Source organism: Macrosteles quadrilineatus, unplaced genomic scaffold (assembly GCF_028750875.1).
Source record: "Macrosteles quadrilineatus isolate MER2022 unplaced genomic scaffold, UCM_ALF_1.0 Scaffold_9__3_contigs__length_116548681, whole genome shotgun sequence".
Taxonomy (NCBI): domain Eukaryota; kingdom Metazoa; phylum Arthropoda; class Insecta; order Hemiptera; family Cicadellidae; genus Macrosteles; species Macrosteles quadrilineatus.
In genome coordinates, this window is record NW_026542602.1 from 113,505,623 (window position 1) to 113,529,294 (window position 23,672).

The following is a 23,672-nucleotide window of genomic DNA, read 5'->3' on the forward strand; positions in this document are numbered from 1 at the left end:
ATTAAATATTTTTATAAACTTAAAAGTAAATGAACCTGCAGTTATTTGAACATTTAGCTATGCATATACTGTAAACTTAAGACTGTATGGCTAATTTAAGACTTCAGTTGGTCGATCTTGTAATCGGGGGAACCAAGTTAAGAACTCTAAAATATAGGTGAAACTGAATTAGGTCAACACGAGGTAAAATCTGCCATTTGTTAAAACCCGAAGTCAGGTTACATTCAGTTTAACAAGTAGTCTGGACATTTAATTTCAAACTAGGCTAATTGTTTTAGTTTAAATACAGTTATCGTCCACTTCAATAAAGAATGAGCATTTCCATTTTCGTATGAGTAATTGCTCGTGAAAATTGAGAATTGTAATTCAGGAAATGCAAATGAAAAGTAGCCGACAGCCATTTTGTTGAGTGCATTTCGAACGTCAGCTTTATTCGCTTGCGGCAGAACGGGTTGAAACAAACATGTTGAGAATAGTGATCGCTTCTAGGGGTGGAAACATGACTGCCAATACGATTGTATTGTTTTAAAAACTGATTTGAGTAAATTAACTTGTATACGTTAGTAATTGGGATCCCACACACAAAGTGTGCGGTTAAACTCCAAAAACAGCATGTTCACGAGGGCCTTAATCGATGATTCAAAATTTGAGATGCAAACATATATGTTGTAAATATGCTTTCATTTTTTATTGTGAAATTATTATTTTTCTTGCAATCATTAGTTAATGCAGGACTGTGAGATTGTACATTGCAGCCAGTAGATGCGTCTGACACCAACCGAGATTTAAATTTAGCAGACATGAATGCTGCAACGCACCACCAGTGGGTGCAGTCTAAACAATTGGATGCGCTAATTTTGCCGACAGTTGTTTGTTTTTGCAAAGCCAAAACGCATAAAACAACTTGGTTTATATATTTAGATTTCGCGCCGAATACCTTGACACTAGATGATGGATAATAATTAGCTCCAGGGAAACATTGCCTACACACGAAGGCTGTATCCGAAGTATAGCGCGAACGTAGCTATAATCTTTTGGAAGAACTAATTTTGTCCATCGTATTTTTGTTAGGGAAAAACTAGTAAATAGTAAAATCTGAGTCACGCGTATCCGATATTTACGTCGCTGCCCAAAGAATGCAATGTTATATAGTTAATTTTCCGTGGAGGGAGACCTTCACAAAAGAAACAGTTCTTAACTACACTCATCTTTCACTCATATTTGGGTTAAAATATGCACCTACGTGGCGTCCCAATCTCAATTGGTAACAATAAATAATAATAATAATAATAATCTTTTAGACGCAGTTTTTATTTCTGAGCGAGTAGAAGACGTAAATTCGGAGCTTACTTTATAAAATTTGATTACAATTGATGATTGGGATGGTATGGACTCAGTCCTTGCAGATGTGTGGCAGTAGTGTACCCACTATATGGATCAGCAGCGGCCAAAAAGATTAAAGATCACACTTATTACACGGAATTAGAATTTCCCACATCTCCCCCAGCCCTTCTTGGTGTGGATATGATTATGGCTGTCGATGACTATGGTAAGGTACAGGGACTGTATGACTGACAGACTGTGTTGCACATGCAGATCACGACACGTCGCACTCCGCGGAGGCCAATTTACTTGTAATTCAAGGACCAAAGGGACGTGCCCGCTGGTGAATTACCTCTAGTATGCGTCCTGGATGCACCATTACAGTAGAAACGTACAGCGACATCTACTCAAACATACTACACTTATACCACACACGAGTGTCAGGTTCATTTGATATTTTATTTTATACTCAAATGTATTACAGTAGCTTCGTTTTAGCGAGAGTATTAATTTCAGGTTTTTTTTATGTAATTGGCAAGCATATAAATCGTTTGGTAAAATCAGCATGATTTGGATTTTGAATAGTCTTGCTATTTTATTAGTTCCTGCCAGCCTTAAGACGAGATTCAAATTCAAAACTCGAAGCGTCGCCGTCTTAAAATTTAATCAAAAGTCAGTGATGTACGCTATAATTCTTAAAAACGTGTTAGCTACCATTAAAACAAATTTAAACACTCGCGATATGGTACATTCTGATATTATTACAATAGCATAAACTTGACTAACCATTGCTGGACTGGTCATACATTACTGTTTACTTGCACTAGGAAGTATGGCATCTTGACCCTGAGCTTATCTGGATGATGAAACAAACACATGGACTGTCAATTACCCATAGACCAAGCTACTGTATCTTGCCTCATATAGAAATGCTTCATAGTCTATTTACGCTCACCATAACCCGCTGTGGTCTACAACCACGGCGTGTCATACTTTACACGCTTGGTTATACTGTATGTCGCAAATACTGCTGCAAAATACTCTATTACGTCTAAGGCCGGGGAGAAACTAAGTACGACTATTAACACACCCAAGATTGAGACATAAATTAGCGTAAAACACCGTAGTAACTAAACATTTAGGCTAGTTAAGTAAAGGCGTTTTAACTGAATAGTATTTGAAATTAGTAACAATCAAATTGATAGTTTTAATCATTCTGTTATCACCCTGAAATTTCTAAAAAATGCACACTTCAAGTTCAAGTAACACAAGGACTCCCCTTATATTACACACCTATGCGCACAGCAATGCATCATATATCTGTAATGTTTATTATTCACGTATACACTTGTACACTTGTATAAACTTGTGTATTTGATTGGAGAATGAAAAAGTCATTGTTAACGCTTCTCTTACTCCAATTACATATAGACTACACAAATGTACATACAATTCCAATATAATTAGAAACTAAATTATCTAATGATTTTCTTATAATGAATCCTTTTTTATACAAAAAGGTGAATTATTTTATATGGTACCGGTAAGTAATGAGAGTGGGGCGACAAATTTAACCCACAATGAGTTTGCATTGGGGATTACTGGTATGTATGGGTTGGGATGGGTATGTAAATTACATTGAGGTTGACAATGCCTTGGTTTACCTTTATCGTGAATATATATATACCCTAAATAGAATCATTTATCATTTTTCGCTAAGCATATTGTACAAAACATTAATCTAAATAAGTCAATCAAAGACCGTTCGAGACCCAAGGGTTGATAAGACTGATAAGAGGGGGTGAAGGCCAACCAAGGCCACGACAAGTGCGGCGGTGAATGGGGGAGGTTCCGGGTCAAAACCGTATCGATTCCTCCCCCTCCCCCCCAGGCACGACAGCCGCCACGTGGTCGACCCCGGCGAGACAAAGGAGACGACTAGACGATCGCTTACAACTGATACTAGACGACCATCGATTACTTTAACTACTACAACTGAGTTTTTGGTCAATAAATCGATCAATACATATTAGAGTGTGTTTTGGTATTTGATTGACAAGTATTATTTAACCATATGCAAATAAATGTTGGATGTTTTAATTTACAAAGGAGACGACTAGATAGATCGCTTCCTACTTACTGGCTGACATACTGATGTTGTGATCAGACAAAGTTCTTGTGTAAGTTAGTCAAATAGTCAAATAGTACAATGGTCAGAAAAACAAGTGACTGTCCCGACATTATCATTGTTGGTTGTAAATAGATAAGAGTTTAGCTCACGCAGCTGTGAGTAGAGTTAGGCATCAGTCTCAGTAGACTGCCCCCTGGGGTAATACCTCTCGCGGTATTTCATTTGTATCGAGTTTTAAATTATTATTGGGACTTAGAAGAAATTGTTACAGTTTTGACTTGTATTCGAAAGTGTTATATATTATTCAGTGTTGAGAAGTTAAATAAATTAGTCTTTTTTGAACAGTTGTATTATTTCTTGTGTCGAATTTGGGTTCTAATCCTTAACCGTAATCAACCCGCGGCTCAACCAAAGCTCCCAACCACCTACCAAAGCCAGCATCCCACTTGGCACCACAACAAATTGGTGTCAGGTGCGGGGTGACATCGGGTTCGACCAGGAGGACATCGCAGAGGACTTCGTCGAGGGCAACGCAGACGACATCGAGCAAGAGGACTTCCCAGAGGACGTAGCTGAGGGCAACGCAGAAGACAACGCAACGGACAACGCTGAAGGCAACAGAGGGCACAAGTGAGAGCATCGCAGACTGCACAGCCAGCAGGTGACTGACTAGAGAGAAGATCATTGAAACAGGTACACAGTGAAGTGTTGTGTAGAAGAAAATAATAGAGAAAAATTTAAATGGAAGTGCAGAGAAAAGAAAATAATCGTTAGGTCTAATTAAGATAAAATTTAGAGAAGAGTTATATTAAGAGATATGTTGTATGGTTGTATAGTATATAGTAAAATAATAGGTCTTGTAATAAAATTATTTATGTATAAGCACTTGTAAAACTTTTCACTTTGTATGAGTGCTTTATACATATAGAAAGGGAGATTAGATTTATTAAATTCACAATGCCAGACAGTAGTAGTGAGGAGAATAATGAAAAACTTAGAGCCACTCAAATTTTAAAAATTATCCCTGAGTTTCATGGTAGAGTCAATGAGAATATACACGAGTTTCTAGATGCTGTAGATGAAGGAATTTCACTTGTCAAAGTAGGAGAGGAGAAAATTTTACTATCGTTTTTGAGAACTAAGTTAAAGGGAGCAGCCTTCAAAGCAATCCAGTATTTAAGTATAGATTCATGGTCACAATTGAAAGAGCATTTACAACGTAGGTTCGGTGTAGGGGACACAATACAATACATTGAGAAAGATTTCACATTATTAGCACAAGGGCCTAGGGAAACAGTAGCAGAATTTGGGGAGCGGGCTTGTACACTTGCCGCCAAGATAACAGAATACAACATCCGTGAGAAGAAATACGATTCCGACACTTTTCAGAAAATAATGGAAGATCGGATTCTAGTTCAATTTGTTACCGGGTTAAAGGAGCCAGTTAGATTTCAAGTGAAAACATACAGATGCACTAGTTACCAAGATGCCTTAGCAATTGCTTGTAATTTAGAGAAGGAAACAAATGCACACAAACAATTTGATGGTAGGAACTTTGTACGGAAATTTGGAATTAGAGATCAAGGGAATTACACAGATAGACCTAAGTGTTTTAACTGTGGGAGACTAGGACACAAAAGCAGGGATTGTTACTCAAAACCACACAGTAAGCCACCAGTAGCTAATGTAAAAGTAGTACAATGCTATCATTGTCAAAAATTAGGACACATTGCCAGAGACTGTCGATCAAGACCTCAAAGACCTTTTGAAAGACCACACACTACACACTACAGCCGACCGTTGGGAAACGAACACCAGGGAAACGAGAATCGCCTTCCTGTTGCGAACCGAACAGGCAGGCCAGCGAGCCAGTTCAAATAGGTTCCATAGTAGCTCCGGAAAATGAATGTATTTTAATTCCTATCGAAGAAGCCACTAGTCTAACTAACTCAATGTTGCTCGACACAGGAGCCGACATTTGTTTGATAAAATTACATTGTTTAAAGGATGACACTTTGATTGATGATTCAATTAAATTAGATCTCCAAGGAATTCATGATGAAACCATAAAAACTATTGGTCAAACCTCAATAACTCTAAAGCTACATAACTTAGTTAAAGAATTTAATTTCCATGTAGTGCCAGATGAATTTAAACTAAGGACAGACGGACTGATAGGGAGAAATTTGTTGGTCGACTTAAAGGCAACCATAGATTATGGGGAAAGGACTCTTAGAATAGGGCTAAACAAAATAGATTTGTGTAATCCTAAAACAATAGTTGCACCCAGAACCGAGCAAGTCATTCAGGTTTTAGTAAACCACAATGGAGAAGGTTTGATAGAAGAACAAGAGATAGCACCGGGAATTTACATACCTAACGTCATGGTAGAAGCAAAACAAAATAAAGCTACAGTAGTACTAATTAACAACACAAACCATGAAGTAGATGCTACAAACATTCAATGTAAGATTAATACCATCGGTTGTTATGAGACTACCCTTAATAACCAACTAGTAGAAGATTTCTTAAAGATTGATCATCTATCAGCAGCAGAAAAGGAGTTGATAACCAATGTGTGTAATGAGTATAGAGACATATTTTATTTGCCAGGTGATAGGTTAACTTGTACAAATAGTATCCAACATGAAATTCCCTTGTTAGCAAACACACCTGCCATTAATGTGAGACCTTACCGAATTCCTGAGTCACAAAAGGAAGAAGTAAAAAGACAAGTAGATAAGTTGTTAAAGGATGAAATAATCAAACCTAGTTCAAGTCCATTCAATGCTCCAATAGTGTTAGTTCCAAAGAAGCTGGACCACAGTGGTAAACAGAAGTGGAGGATGGCAGTTGACTTGAGACGTTTGAATGATGTAACCATTGGAGATAAGTTCCCCTTACCTAACATCACTGATTTATTGGATCATTTAGGTAATTCAAAATATTTCACAGCATTAGATTTAGCGGCAGGCTATCATCAAATACCTGTAAGAGAATCAGATAGACCAAAAACTGCTTTTTCTACATCAGATGGACACTATGAATTCCAAAGAATGCCTTTCGGTGCAAAAGGAGCACCCGCTGTATTTCAAAGGCTAATGAACACAGTCTTAGCTGGACTAATAGGGAACACATGTCTTGTATATTTAGATGACATAATAGTTTTTAGTTCAACTATACAGGAACACGAAGAGAAATTAAGAAAGGTATTTGACAGATTGAGAGAACACACTCTTTTATTGCAGCCAGATAAATGTGATTTTCTCCTACAAGAAGTAAAATTTCTAGGACATATAGTCAACAGCGAGGGAGTTAAGCCGGACCCAGATAAAGTAAAAGCAGTTGTAGCGTATCCAGTACCCACAAACACAAAGCAGATAAGATCATTCTTAGGACTAGTAGGTTACTACCGTAAATTCATTCCAAACTTTGCCACTATAGCTAAACCATTAAATAATTTGTTACGACAGAATGTTGCATTTGACTGGAACCAGGAACATGATGAGGCGTTCGGAAACTTAAAACAAGCAATCACTACTGAACCTGTATTGCAATTTCCAAATTTTTCAGAAGAATTTATCCTTACTACAGATGCAAGCAAAATCGCACTAGGAGCTATATTATCACAAGGAGCGATAGGAAGGGACAAACCTATTGCATTTGCAAGCAGAACGTTGAATAAGGCAGAGGCAAACTACACAACAACGGAACAAGAGTTATTAGCCATAGTATGGGCCACCAAACAGTTCAGACCTTACCTGTATGGTAGGAAGTTTAAAATAGTCACTGATCACAAACCACTTAAGTGGCTATTCAATGTCAAGGAACCGGGAAGTAGATTAATGCGCTGGAGATTGAAACTGGAAGAATACGATTATGAAATTGTATACAAAGCTGGTAAAACCAATGTCAACGCAGATGCTCTAAGTAGAGTTGAGATACATAAAGTAGAGGCAACGACTTCAACAGAAGAGGAACAGGATCACGAAGAAGACCCAAGGAAACTTAGCATTAAATTACACAGAGGCACAGATGGTAATTACAGACACGTAATCAGTGAAAAGGAAAAACAATTGCAAATTCTTAAGGAGTACCATGACAATCCCCTAGGAGGACATCAAGGACATCAAAGAACCTTAAAGGCCATACAGCTACACTATTACTGGCCAAACATGAAGAATGATATAATAGAGTACATCAATACTTGCGTATCTTGTAATGAAAGAAAAACATCCCCTAAGGACAGCAAACCAGCACCATTAGAAATTAGTTCTACACCTTCTAAACCATTTCAACATGTAGCTATTGATATAGTTGGACCACTTCCATTAACTAAAAGAGGTAACAAGTATTTACTGACATTTCAGGATACATTCAGTAAATATCCAGAAGCAATTCCGATAGCAGATCAGACAGTGCAAACAATAGCTAGGACGTTTGTTGAGAAAATCATTTGTAGACATGGATGTCCAGAAAAGATAACATCAGATTTAGGCTCTGTTTTTGTCAGTGATTTGTTCAAAGAAATTTGCAAATTATTGCACATTAAGCAAATTAATACCACAGCTTATCACCCACAAGCAAATGGTATAGTAGAGCGAAGCCATAGGACATTAATGGGATACCTAAGTCACTTTGTAAATAGAGATCACAATGATTGGGATGAATGGATTGATTTTGCTTTGATGGTGTATAGAGCAACACCACACTCAGTCACTAAATATAGTCCATATTATCTAGTCCATGGACGAGAGGCTAGGTTACCATCGGAGCTGATGCTAGGAGAGTTAGAAGAGGATCTCAGCGAAGAAGATTATGTTCAGCAGATTGTAACTCGTTTGAATGAATCTACAACGGTAGCAAGGGAAAACATACAAAAAGGGAAATTAGTTGCTAAAACACAATTTGACAAGAAGGCTAGAGACAAACAGTTTGAATCAGGGGAGTTAGTGTTATTACATGACTCAACCGTTAAGCGTGGTAGGTCTAAGAAAATGAAACGACCCTGGGTAGGTCCCTACAAAGTAATAGAACGATTAAGTAATGTAAATTATAAGATTAAGAAAGGTAGGAAAGACTATGTAACTCATGTAAATAGATTAAAACCATTTAGATTAAGGAAAGTCGTATAATGTTGCAGATTGCAAGATGTCTGTACTTCAAAAGACAATGTTGTTGGTGATCATAGTGACAGTGACATTTTGTGTAGTAAACAATGTTCAGGGAAAAGACTATGTGAAGCTAGAGAACTTACCTGATTATCCGGGATTCTACTTTGTACCACAGTACTGGATGTCAATCTCTAGTGAAAACTGGCGTGTTGTATATAATATACCGTTAAGGCCCCTAGATCTAAGAATTAAGTTGATAAATGATTTATATACTCAAATTGAAACCTCTAAGTCTGGAAATTTATGGATATATTTGAATGAACCTAGGTTAGATCTCTTGAAACATTCATACCAAACAATGCATAAGTTGTACAGTCAATTAGGTGACTTATTATTGCACCAAAATAGTAGGCAAAAACGTGGGTTGTTAGATGGTGTTGGTCATGTAATTAAAATGATAACCGGAAACATGGATTCAGAGGATGAAAAGTTTTATAATGAAAAGATAAATAATGTAGCTATAGACAATCAGCGTATCTATCAATTGGAAAAAGATCAATTAACTATTATTCAGAATACCTTGTGGGCTGTTAATAAAACAACTGCAGAAATGCAGGAGAACCAAGACTCTTTGTCTAAAGCGTATAAGTACCTAGATAAGTTGGTTATGTACAATAAAGGTCTAATTACTAATCTCACATTGGTGTACAAACAACAAGGCGAAATTATGCAAGAAATGTACTTAGCTCAGGAATTAATTAGCGAAACTAATGAAATATTACACATGTTATATGAAGCCATTGACACAGCTAGGTTAGGTAGGATCAGTTCTTACTTGATTAAACCCAAAGAAATGCTAGAAATATTAGAATCAGTTAAAAGTAAGTTGCAAATTGGCGATAGTTTACCTGTACCAGTAAGTAGGGAAACAGTGTATAGTTACTATGATCTAATTACCATTACGGCATATTTTGTTAACAACAACTTGAGATTTGTCATGGACATACCGTTAAGACACATTGCTAGTAGATATCATTTGTTCAAAGTAATTCAGGTACCAGAAATTCAGTACTCACAAGATGGAAAATCTAAGGTGTATGCTCAAATGTTTATATTTCCTGAAAGAACAACAGAGTACATAGCTTTTTCTGAAAACTTACAATACTATATTATGCCAAGTCAAAAAGACCTCCAAGATTGTACTCCACCACCTAATATTATTTGTAAAAACATCCATATTACTTTCCCAGTCAACCAAATTGAAGGAAACCATGCTAGGTGTGAAGTTGATGTATTTAAAAACAACTCTAGTCCCCATTGTAATTTTCGAGTTGCTAAAATAATCACTCCAGTTTGGGAAAACATCCCACAATCAAACGTTTGGATTTTTGCAGCTGTCCCTAATGACGAACAAGTTACCATAACATGTAAAAATGATCAGGGTATCATGACTTTTATTAAAGATATAAAACTGTATAACAAAGGTAAACTTACATTAGAACCAGATTGTATAGCGACAGGGTCTAGTTTTACTTTGCTGTCTAGAGGAACAAAAGGCAATGTTATGAGTGATTACCAAGGGTTAAATATTATTATCCCTAAAGTAAATCTAACGCCTAGTGATGAGGAATTGAAAATTTTAAGAGAGTATGATAATTTCACAAAAACCCATAAGGACTTTGTTTTACATCACGTAACGCATAAAATGAATGATTTAAATGTAGCTAGCATACGAGTAAAGAAACTCAGGGAAATGATGCAAGAATACCAGCCAAAAGAATTTAATTTTACTAGTTATGATTCTAATGAAATTTATAAATTGTTAGTCTTGATAATGTTGTTTATTGTAATCATATTTGTAATTTTAGTCAAATGTGGTATTGTTAAAAGAATAAGATACTGTATAAAACCTAAAGATACGAGAGAAGTTTTTGCGTTAAGAGAGAGACCTGAGAATCTAGAAACCACTGAATTAAACGTAACTGAGGGACAATCTACAGCAGATGCACCCAATAGATCAGATGAACCTGTAAATAAGCGACGTAGTTTAAGGTTGATGAAGTTAAGATTATCCTAAGAGGTTTAGAAATTGTATTGATCCATATTGTTATATATTCTAAACAAATTTGATTGATTTTAACCATTTGTATAATTAATTATGAAATATTGTAATCCTTTTATGGTAAATGATTTTTAATGTTATAAAATCATTTAGAATAACGGGGGAGGTGTTGTGATCAGACAAAGTTCTTGTGTAAGTTAGTCAAATAGTCAAATAGTACAATGGTCAGAAAAACAAGTGACTGTCCCGACATTATCATTGTTGGTTGTAAATAGATAAGAGTTTAGCTCACGCAGCTGTGAGTAGAGTTAGGCATCAGTCTCAGTAGACTGCCCCCTGGGGTAATACCTCTCGCGGTATTTCATTTGTATCGAGTTTTAAATTATTATTGGGACTTAGAAGAAATTGTTACAGTTTTGACTTGTATTCGAAAGTGTTATATATTATTCAGTGTTGAGAAGTTAAATAAATTAGTCTTTTTTGAACAGTTGTATTATTTCTTGTGTCGAATTTGGGTTCTAATCCTTAACCGTAATCAACCCGCGGCTCAACCAAAGCTCCCAACCACCTACCAAAGCCAGCATCCCACTTGGCACCACAACACTGACTGCAACGAACAAAACTGAGTATTCTATAGTGCATATGGTGTTACAGTAATTAGGTCATGTGAGAGTACATAATGATAGACAATCCCAGGACTACAAACATCATGTTTATGGTCCTAAAACAATCCACGGTTCCATCAGTTCTTGGGGAAAGAACTGGTACATAGTATCAATTTTGGTCATGAACCGATTGCGGTATCACCAACTTAGAAAAATACCAATCAAATTAATTTGTTAGTTGACAAGTTATCCCATTGTATAACCTGCATATGAATATTTTAATTTACAACGGATCGTAACAACGGACTGGACCATCGTAACAACTACGAATGTAAATTCGCTGACTGTATTCCTGACTTCTAGGGAGAGATACATTAATTTATGTCCAGGGAGAGACAGTAAGCGAATTTCCATTTACCAGTACTGTATTCTCAATTAAATATATTTAAATAACATTGGGTTTAACAAGTACTGTACCTAGGTTTGCTGCTTCAGGGAGGGTATTAAAGTGTAATTTGGTAAAACATGAATAACGTAGTAAAAAATAAATAAATTTGCCAAATTTGATAAAAATATATCCATAAACATGCAAACTACAACAGTTTACTTATTCTCCGTAAGAATAACATGGGAATTTGAAATTTACAATTTATTTGATGTTCTCCGTAACCAATCTCCGCACAAAAACAATCTAATATACTAAATTATTAGTTTTTTAAGCTCTTTAAAATGGTGTAAAGAGAAATTAGGAAATTTTATGTTTTGAGGGCCAAAAATTAGAAAAGCTGATTTTTACTCCAAAAAACCCCCCCATAACACCCCGTTCCCATAGTCCGATTATGCTGGTTCGTTAAGGTAATATAGCTATTTCCCAATAGGGAAATTCACTAAAAATAAGAATGTAAAACACGAGAATGCTTTATTTTATCAGAATCCCGTTAAGTTAACTAATGGTGACATTATGCTATATCTAATGACAGCCCCAGTTTTCATATCTCTGACAATATACACACAGCAGACCGGAACAAACCAAGGATGTACTAGGATACATTTTAATGACGGGTCAGGTCAGTGACCTTGTGATAAGGGCGGCTGAAACCTACTATCACACCCATAGAGGGCATCGGAGGCTGGTTCGATGACGTCACAACCCCAGTAAATATCACTGACAATATGCACACAGCAGACCGGAACAACCCAAGAAAGGACTAGGATGCAGTTTAGTGACGGGTCAGGTCAGTGACCTTGTGATAAGGGCGGCTGACGACCTACTATCAAACCCATAGAGGGCATCGGAGGCTGGCTGGTTGACGTCACAATCCCAGTAAATATCACTGACAATATGCAAACAGCAGACCAGAACAACCCAAGAATGTACTAGGACGCAGTTTGGTGACGGGTCAGGTCATTGACCTTGTGATAAGGGCGGCTGACGATCACACCCATGGAGGACATTGGAGGCTGGCTGGGTGACGTCGCAGTCCCAGTATACATTTCTGACAATACATACACACAGCAGGCCAGAACAACCCAAGGATGTACTAGGATGCAGTTTAGTGACGGGTCAGGTCAGTGACCTTGTGATAAGGGTGGGCCAACGACCTACGACTGACTATCACCGACGTCGAGTTCCCCCGGAAAAAAAAATCTCTCACCGATAATATTATTGTATGATGGATGGAAATTTATAATCGAAGACATGAAGTTTGTTATCATGGTGAACAATCCGAATATAAACCATTTACAGTTGTAGATTCGTCTAAAAGGTAAATCGGTAATCCTAATACTTTTGAGGAAGTACAAACACGTTGTAGAGAACAGTTGGGCTAAAGCTAAAAAAGGGATTTCAATACTAATTTCAATCTGATTCTTGGCCAAAAATAGACTGATTATGCGGTCCTGTGCAGTTTAGGCGGCTCCGGTGCAAATTTGGAAGAAACTGGTTCCCGAAGGTCAGTGGCTAGTGGTTGGTGGCTACCATTGCTGGTACCCGGCACCAGTACACGTTTCCGAGTGTCGACAAAATAGCATACTCCTCTATTTTGTCCAGCATGTTGTACAAATATTTATTTTACTGTTAACAAAATTCATTAAAAATAACTAAGAGAGGTACCCCTCGTACAGTACTTGTTATGTTCTTCACAACACTCGCGACGAAGTGTCAACGGCCGTACAGCGTACAGCACGCGTGACACGACGCACGTATGATGACGTCACTACGTGCATGCATCATGCATTATACATCATGCATCATGCATGAGTGGTGCCAAGTATCATCTACATGACCTCTCAGCATTGCTGCATGCCTTACATACACAAATAGCTGTGCAGCTCTAAACTATAGTGGTGTATCAATTAATATTATTTATTTTGAGTTAATCTCAATTAATTATCGCGCGTAAGAATTTGATAATTGGAAATCAAATTTTTCGTATAGTTTTTACAACTCAAGTTGCGAGGTTTTTTCTTAAAAGGAATACGTTGATTAACCTTCAACTGTATTTTAGGCCAACACTTTCACATATTTTACTCTTTTATGTGAACGGCAGTAGAAAAATATGAAATAATAAGTGAGCTGGCTTATTCACTAAAACTAAAATACTATTAACATAATTATTTGAACAAAAACAAACTGGTATCTTTAAGATGGGGGTTTGTCTTGGTGGCCGAGAGGTAATCAGTAATGGTAGTAAATCTAAAATGTTAAGGTTGGATTCTATGATGGTGAACCCTATTGTAATTGAGCTAAATTTGCTCGTTACACTTCAATGATAAAAATCTAATCTGATCTTTATTTGATATGTTTTTTTGAAGGGACCGGCCGAACCCTGTAGGATTTTTATTGTCTAATAGCACGATAAGTTGATAGCCAAATTACTCACGGTATCACTTTTGTCCACGACCTGACTAGGATCGAACCTGCGATCGAGAACTATAACCACACCTTTTGGTTAAGGATCTCTCAATGCCGCACTCCGCAGTAACCTCGACATTCTGTCGTATAAGCAGCACGTAACGCAACGATGACATCAAAACCGCGCCACTCCGACCTGAATACTAAGAAGGCATGCAAATTTAGTGCAGCCGACTGCCGACATCAGCGTCCAGAAAACAGCCCACATGGGCAACTTTGTTGGGCCCAAACTCAAGGCTGGAGTTGGCTGTTGCAGCAGAGAGAGATAGAGCGAGATGGAGATAGTGAGAGAGTGAGAGGACAGAGTCAATGCTCCCAGCCCGCCTCCGTTCAAATCTGTCCGCACTAGTCCGCAGTCCGCACCTATAGCGGTTTTTGCCGTAATGATAAATCCACTTTCCTGATGTAACAGTACGGTAGGTGCAGTACTGCGATTTGGAAGTTATTGTATTAGCATATGCACCAACACAACACGTACACGTAAATAATCACGATCAGGTCGTTTGTGTCTACATCTGCCCAATAGTGAATTAATCGAAATTCGTATTTCACCAGCGTTTGGAAAATGAGGCTACCAAATAATGCAGAAACGTGTGTACTGTGTACCTATTTCTTGAAGCATGGTTTAATTTGTGTAGAGAAGTAGTATTTAGATCTGATGATGTTGGAAATGCCCAAACGAAATAGACCTTTATTTACAAACAAATACACACTCAGGGATTTGTATAGTTTCTGCTAAATGTGTCCAATATCTGAAATATGGGAACTTTGAAATTCTATACTCAAATCAATGTTTATACTCAAGCTCTGTTGAAAAAAAAAACACAGGTACCACGAGGTACTTACGATCGGAGGTACTTACGATTACCGTACACTCACGCTTGTTGTCTTTTTTAACACTAAACCCTCCAAGTAAGCGAAGGGTTTAACTATTTTCTCACCCAAAGCTTAATTAAGACCAAAAACGCCAATAAATCGTACAATGTAAGCAACCCATGAATCAATGCACATGTCTTTGCAAGTCGAACTGTCAAAAGTAAGGGAACATTTGCGTTTCCAGCAACGTTATTCACACAAGCCGTCTACCAGGTCTGTGTATCTTAATCCAAATCCTCGAAGACATAATTAAGACCATAACCACAAAGCAAGTTTGACAAATGAACCAACATATCGCACCAATCCATGATAATCAATTCGCAAGTCGAGCTGAGACGGGTCGAAATTTGTCAGAGGTAAGGAGAAATTTGACAAACGCGGGTGTCGAATGCATCTGTCAATCACCCAAGCCTCCGTGGGGGGCCGAGCAGGAACCGAGGGTGGAAGGGTACAACTCGGGGGTAAACCTCAGGTGCAACTGTGTCTTAGCGACCGTCAGCGGCCCTGGACAACCGTGGACACCGAACAGTGTCCGTCAAGTCAATGAGATCTCGGTGTATTTGCGCCATTTGTCGCACAAATGATGTATACTTGTGAATAAATGCATCGCATGCATGCAGAACAGACTGCAGCGAGTTAGAATGCACATGTGTTAGCGGCCGCATTTGTCTGTAGCTGTCACTTGGACACTGGTCACTTGCACCACTTTGTATCTGTTACTCGAGTATTGACGAGCAAAATGTTGTACATACTGTATAGAGATTAATTTGCATTTGGGTAAACTTGATCGAGGCTAATGACTTTTTAAAATCAACTCTGCTTGTAGAACGCTTCAAATTGCACACAAAAATAATGTGATGTTGGAAATAAACTTAATGTTGTCTCACTTGAAAACACAATTGTAGCAGTGTTCTTTCTACAGCAGAACACAACTATTATTAAGATCCCTCCTACGGTTCCAGTTACAAAAAAAAAAACAAAAAAAAACGATCTCACCTGGAAGGAGGAAATATCGCACGAACGGGACTAAAAAAGCCTTATTATTAAAAGCCTTATTACGATGTTATTAGATAAATGAATATAATTTTAATTTATTGTTGTGGGGGAGGATATTAATAACAAGTTCAGGGTCCATGATTAGGCGTAGTTAAACGACTGCTGTTCCAAATAACAGTTTTAAGGTTAAAATATGAAGGTACCGGTACGTGAAAGGTAGCCTACTACTTACACTAGGAAAGCCTATTAATACAGTGCATGCTTAGTAATCAAAAAATATATGGAAAAATAATCAATAAATATAAGGAAAAGGATAGTTATTCCCCTTTGAGCAAATTAACTTACTTTGACTCGTCACCAGGTGGTATGATGAGGTTTTGTATGATTAGACCACGTTATCGTTTCTACTTTTCGTCTAGCTATATGATTAAACCTTGTGATAGTTTATGATTGCCAGCGTTAACGTTTGGCATTTGTAGGCTAGGTACTACTAACTTGTCACCTGGTCGTATGATAAGATCTCATTATCATTTGGCAGGTTGGTCTTCGAATTATTATGTGGATACTGGACGAACGACTGACTAATCCTTCGTTTAACAATTATTGAGATTTTCTACTTTTTTGTTAAACCAAGTGATCGTTTATGATTAACCTCGTAATGGCTTAGCAATTTAGAATTTGTCTCGACTTGTCACCTAGCTCTATAATTCAACATGATTGGCGTAGGTTTGCAAGAAGTGCATAGCTGCTTACGTAATAGTATGTTATCACTGTCTGGCCGTTATCTAGGAGCTACGACCCTACGACCTACATTCTCTCGGCGGAGTTACAAAGTGATGAGTTCACCTTCTTGCGTCAAACCACCCTTTAATTGGCACTTCAATAGATACACGGTCAGTTAATTTCAAGTGGTGTATACAAAAAGTTAACACCTCATATGGTTTATCGCAATATAGTATTGGATTTTATCAACAAGTATTGTATTGTTTTTGCTTCAAATATTTAATTTATTTTAATGTTTGTAAAAACTGTGTATATTAATATGTATTTTAGGTAAGATTTGAGCATTGCAATTCTTAATTGAGCGAAGCTCTTAGTACTACATTCCTGCTTTTGTTTTACAAATACTCCTCCTGAACGGCTGAAACGATCCGCATGAAATTTTCACAGTCATAGTAACCAACTATGGGAAGGTATGAAAATGAAATTGTACGTAACGGACTAAAGGGCTTTTCTCTACGTTAATTTCAATTATTAGAATTTTAACGTGGACCTTATGGGATTATTGGATTATTTGCAAGACAGCAATAAAAAGGTAAAGAAAAAAGTTGTAAAATGTTAGTCAACGAATCATTTAAATTATATTTATGTGAATAAAAATATACCATTGTCATTGGATATTGCAAGAAGAAATTTAATTTATGAGAACCAGACGAAAAATTGACTTTGGATACTGCAAGTAGACAATTCATTTACGTGAACCAAAATGTACCATTGAGTTTGGATACTGCAAGTAGACATTTCATTTACGCGAACCAGACGTATAGACTTTGTATACTGCAAATAGACATTCCATTGACTTTAGAACTGCTAGTATGGATCTCATTTACAAGACACAGATGTAGCATTGATTTAGGAAAAGTATTGGATTAATATGCTAGCTCCGCTCAATATTGCAAGCAGACAACAACTGCTACATAAACCTAGTTTTATTGTTATTCTATAGCCTTTTCTAAGATACATCTACTGCTAAAATATCAGTCATTACGACGTGAAATTCAATCAAATTTTAAAATGTAAATCATTAACAATGAGGATTGAAGTTGCATTTTGGACCATGTAGGAACAGTTTATTGGAATTTTGTACAGTACAGTATAACTTTGTTACGTGGGTAATTGCCTTGGGCCGCAATCACCCATAAAATTAACTACAACTATTATTGTAAATAGTTAAATTCTTCTTATTAGACCTAATGGTAGTCGACTAATAACATGAGTTTACAGCAGACTAAAGGTACGGATCTTCCTTTTTCCTAAATATCCCTAAAATCATATAGAAAATATTGTAATCGTACACTGATGTTGAAATTGTTTTAACGAGAAGCATGTGCTTACAATTACCAATCCTCGATACGTAAACGTTTGTTATCAGGCTACATCATAGATAAGACCAGTCAAACAAATTATTACAAACATACAAACATCAATCAAGGTTTATCAATTTACCTGTTTTTCTTTATAAACAAATTGGAGCTGCGTGCAGCCAATTTGCGGTGGCGAGCCTGGGAAAGGACGTGGAAACTCATAAATTAGATTGCCAAATATTCTCGACCGTAACGACGCAATTTCGGCGGCTAGACGTTGCAATAATGAATCTGTACGGTTAAACGGCTAATTGGATGTAATGAAGGGGGCTAATTGTTACCCGAGGTGGTCCGACCTGGCGGCAAGGAGAGTGCTCGATATCGGCGGCTCATTGATAACAGGAGTGCTCGATATCGGCGGCTCATTGATAACAGGAGTGCTCGATATCGGCGGCTCATTGATAATAACAGGAGTGCTCGATATCGGTGGCTCATTGATAACAGGAGTGCTCGATATCGGCGGCTCATTGATAATAACAGGAGTGCTCGATATCGACGGCGGCCCATTGATAACAGGAGTGCTCGATATCGGCGGCTCATTGATAACAGGAGTGCTCGATATCGGCGGCTCATTGATAACAGGAGTGCTCGATATCGGTGGCTCATTGATAACAGGAGTGCTCGATATCGGCGGCTCATTGATAATAACAGGAGTGCTCGATATCGGTGGCTCATTGATAACAGGAGTGCTCGATATCGGCGGCTCATTGATAACAGGAGTGCTCGATATCGGCTGCCCATTGATAACAGGAGTTGTCGATATCGGTGGCTCGTTGATAACAGGAGTGCTCGATATCGGCGGCCCATTGATAACAGGAGTGCTCGATATCGGCTGCCCATTGATAACAGGAGTGCTCGATATCGGCGGCCCATTGATAACAGGAGTTGTCGATATCGGCGGCTCATTGATAACAGGAGTGCTCGATATCGGCTGCCCATTGATAACAGGAGTTGTCGATATCGGTGGCTCATTGATAACAGGAGTTGTCGATATCGACGGCGGCCCATTGATAACAGGAGTGCTCGATATCGGCGGCTCATTGATAACAGGAGTGCTCGATATCGGTGGCTCATTGATAACAGGAGTGCTCGATATCGGCGGCCCATTGATAACAGGAGTTGTCGATATCGACGGCGGCCCATTGATAACAGGAGTGCTCGATATCGGCGGCTCATTGATAACAGGAGTGCTCGATATCGGTGGCTCATTGATAACAGGAGTGCTCGATGTCGGCGGCCCATTGATAACAGGAGTGCTCGATATCGGCGGCCCATTGATAACAGGAGTGCTCGATATCGGCGGCCCATTGATAACAGGAGTGCTCGATATCGGCGGCCCATTGATAACAGGAGTTGTCGATATCGACGGCTGCCCATTGATAACAGGAGTTGTCGATATCGGCAGCTCATTAATATGATTGTATGAATGAACCGTCGATATTGGTGGCTCATTGGTAGCAGGAATGTTTGGAGTAAATATATTTATCGGTGGATGTATAACATGAATGTATGGAGAACTGTCAATATCGTTGGCTCATTGATAACCGAAATATTTTAAGGAACTGTCTAAACTACCGACTTGTTGATTACATGAATATATGGATGAGCTCACAATATTTGCGGCTGATGGATAAGGAAGGTATGAAGAACTATCGATGACGGTGGGTCATTTATAACAGAAATGTTTGGAGTAAATATACCAATTTTTTTTAAATACATATTTTCCCCATTCTCAGTTTTCGATTTACCTTCTATAGAGTTTTTATGGGTTTGAGTGCAAATTATTTTAATAATATCACACGCCTGTCGGTAAAATATTTTAAGATAAACTGACCAAACACACAGTCTCTAGTTTACCTTACCCTGACCAAAAAGAGGTCCAGTGGACTAAAAAGTGTGCCTGTTTGTGTGTTTTTTTTCGTGATACTACAGTACAATCAAGATGATTATCAAAGCAGCCAGTGTTTAAACTTTTGTCACGCACAGGTCGATGAGACAATTTTTCTATTTATAGTTTGTGTAGCTTTATTACTTGCCACAATTAAGATTAATCAAATTTAAATGTATGGATAAACTATCGGTATAGACACATTTTTGTTAACACGAATACCTTTCAAAATTTGTGGCTGATTGATAAGAGAGATACTATGGAGAAACATGCGATATCAGACAGCAATGCATAAGAAGAAAATGTGGAGCATCTTTAATCAAGGGTGGATTATCGATAACATGAATGTATGGAGAAACGTCTCATTGATACCATATCCATGTATGTTATAAAGGAAACGTCGATATCATCAGCTCACTGGTAACGACAGGGATTAGAGGAACTGACAATTTCTGACGATTATTGGCAACAGGAATGAATGGATTACATGCCGATATTGGAGCTGATTGATTAGAGGAATTGGTGAATCATTGCCAGAAAGTGTAGCAATCGTTAACAATTAGTTAAGTTAAACACACGGATTAGTGTGAACATAAAACTAACTCACATGTTTCCATATGCGAGGCATGAGGTGACATGGGCCCTGTGAGGCCCTTGCACGCGGTAACTACCTCCGTCGAAGCCGTCACGTTAGTGTCGTCTTCCTCAGGGACTGTAGGCCGCCGCGGACTCGTGGCTCGGCACAGCAACACCAAGGGCAACAACCACCAGGGGAACAGAGCAACTCGCGCCGTCGTCACACGCTCCGACCCATCTCATCTGTCAACAACAGGAACACAATAAAGCAACCACAACCACCACCAGGGGAACAGAGCAACTCGCGCCGTCGTCACACGCTCCGACCCATCTCATCTGTCAACAACAGGAACACAATAAAGCAACCACAACCACCACCAGGGGAACAGAGCAACTCGCGCCGTCGTCACACGCTCCGACCCATCTCATCTGTCAACAACAGGAACACAATAAGGCAACAACAACCCCCACCAGGGGAACAGAGCAACTAGTTCTGACGTCACACGCTCCGACCCATCTCATCTGTCAACAACAGGAACACAATGAAGCAACCACAACCCCCACCAGGGGAACAGAGCAACTAGTGCTGACGTCTTGTGCTTCGACCCATAACATCCTGTTAACAATATAATAACAACCGAGGCCAGGGGAACAGAGCACTGGAGCCGACGTCACACGCTTCGACCGCTCTCATCTGTGAAACAATAGGTAGACAATAAGGCAAAAACAACCACCAGGGGAACAGAGCACTGGAGCCGACGTCACACGCTTTGACCGATCTCATCTGTGAAACAATAGGTAGACAATAAGGAAAAACAACCACCACCAGGGGAACAGAGCAACTGGAGCCGACGTCACACGCTTCGACCGATCTCATCTGTGAAACAATAGGTAGACAATAAGGCAAAAACAACCACCACCAGGGGAACAGAGCAACTGGAGCCGACGTCACACGCTTCGACCGATCTCATCTGTGAAACAATAGGTAGACAATAAGGCAAAAACAACCACCACCAGGAGAACAGAGCAACTGGAGCCGACGTCACACGCTTCGACCGATCTCATCTGTGAAACAACAGGTAGACAATAAGGCAAAAACAACCACCACCAGGGGAACAGAGCAACTGGAGCCGACGTCACACGCTTCGACCAATCTCATCTGTGAAACAATAGGTAGACAATAAGGCAAAAACAACCACCACCAGGGGAACAGAGCAACTGGAGCCGACGTCACACGCTTCGACCGATCTCATCTGTGAAACAATAGGTAGACAATAAGGCAAAAACAACCACCACCAGGGGAACAGAGCAACTGGAGCCGACGTCACACGCTTCGACCAATCTCATCTGTGAAACAACAGGTAGACAATAAGGCAAAAAAACCACCACCAGGAGAACAGAGCAACTGGAGCCGACGCCACACGCTTCGACCGATCTCATCTGTGAAACAACAGGTAGACAATAAGGCAAAAAACCACCACCAGGAGAACAGAGCAACTGGAGCCGACGTCACACGCTTCGACCAATCTCATCTGTGAAACAACAGGTAGACAATAAGGCAAAAACAACCACCACCAGGGGAACAGAGCAACTGGAGCTGACGTCACACGCTTCAACCAATCTCATCTGTGAAACAATAGGTAGACAATAAGGCAAAAAACCACCACCAGGAGAACAGAGCAACTGGAGCTGACGTCACACGCTTCAACCAATCTCATCTGTGAAACAATAGGTAGACAATAAGGCAAAAAACCACCACCAGGAGAACAGAGCAACTGGAGCTGACGTCACACGCTTCAACCAATCTCATCTGTGAAACAATAGGTAGACAATCAGGCAAAAAACCACCACCAGGAGAACAGAGCAACTGGAGCTGACGTCACACGCTTCAACCAATCTCATCTGTGAAACAATAGGTAGACAATAAGGCAAACAACCACCACCAGGGCCTAACAGATTATAATCGCCCAATTGTTGAAAAAGTATTAATAATCTAGATTGGAAAATAGGAGTTTATGTTTCGCATCGATGATTTTAAAAATCGGGCAGATATTGCGAAAGCAGATACATTTTCACGTACGACAAACATATAAACTTTCTGGTACACAAAGGTTTCATCGTCTCAATTTACTAAGTAAACAAATAAAACTGATGATGCAACATGTTGGTGGAAAATGTATCCGTATAAACTCTAAATTCAATAAATGTAACAACAATATACTCCGACCGAACACAAACGATGATTAGCTTCGGGTCAAGTTTGGATTGAAAACATTGTTCGGAAACAAAATTGCTTTTCTTTCTAGAAAACAAAAACATCCAAAAGCAAATTACGCTGGGCTAATGACGTAAAAAGTTCAACTTCCCAATTAGAGTTTTGCCAACAAATAGCTACTACGTGCCCTAAAGGGCGGGAGGAGGGTGGAGTTTTTGCTAGGAACGCCGTCAGATGGGAAATACTATCAAATTTAATTATTTCGTGGAGCACGTAAAGTCAGGCTTCTATTTATTCAACGCTTGCACCAACTTGTTGCTTGTGTAGTTAGTTCGCATGCAGGGTATTTGTGTTTGAATAAGTTATGTTATAGTTTGCCAACTGTTTGAATTGGATTTATTTTGGTAGCAAATCTGATATTCTATGTACAGCTAACTTTGTGAGTTGATATACGTTAAAATAACTCTGGTTACTGGTTACTGTATTATATTTATAGCCTGTGAAACAAACATTCAAGGCAAAAGCAAATATTTATCTGTATCCTCAAAGTTTATTGTTGTAAGTGTATTGTGAAAGATATGGTATAATAAAATATATAGAATAATAAATCCTACCTATGCAATATTGAATATAGTATAATTCCCATTTATGCTTTCTCCTTATAGGGATAGGGAAAGATATATATCCTACTATATCCCACTATATATCCTTATATATTGGGAAAGATTAATATGGCTAATACAATAATGTAAAACATTCAATTGTATTAAACTGCTAATTAAAAATGTCCTACAATAATTGAATCTCGAGGTAGGATTATGAACAAAT

At 38.6% G+C, this 23,672-nt stretch overlaps 1 protein-coding gene across 1 annotated transcript; it reads right to left on the reverse strand.

Annotated features, from left to right (window-relative positions):
* Positions 1 to 14,310: 14,310 nt before the first annotated feature.
* Positions 14,311 to 20,681, reverse strand: LOC129003744 (uncharacterized). The gene is made up of 3 exons (XM_054432040.1): positions 20,661 to 20,681; positions 18,447 to 19,534; positions 14,311 to 14,512 (listed from the first exon to the last, which is right to left on the reverse strand). Exons 1-3 carry the CDS (start codon positions 20,679 to 20,681, stop codon positions 14,311 to 14,313), a joined length of 1,311 nt encoding a protein of 436 aa, XP_054288015.1.
* Positions 20,682 to 23,672: the final 2,991 nt, after the last annotated feature.

Coding starts and splice junctions, on each gene's coding strand:
- LOC129003744 (XM_054432040.1), bottom strand. CDS start 20,681: ATGCCTCGCATATGGAAACAT. Junction 19,535..20,660: donor TGCCTCGCATATGGAAACAT/GTGAGTTAGTTT, acceptor ATCAATGGGCAG/CCGTCGATATCGACAACTCC. Junction 14,513..18,446: donor GCCAGGTCGGACCACCTCGG/GTAACAATTAGC, acceptor AAACCGCTATAG/GTGCGGACTGCGGACTAGTG.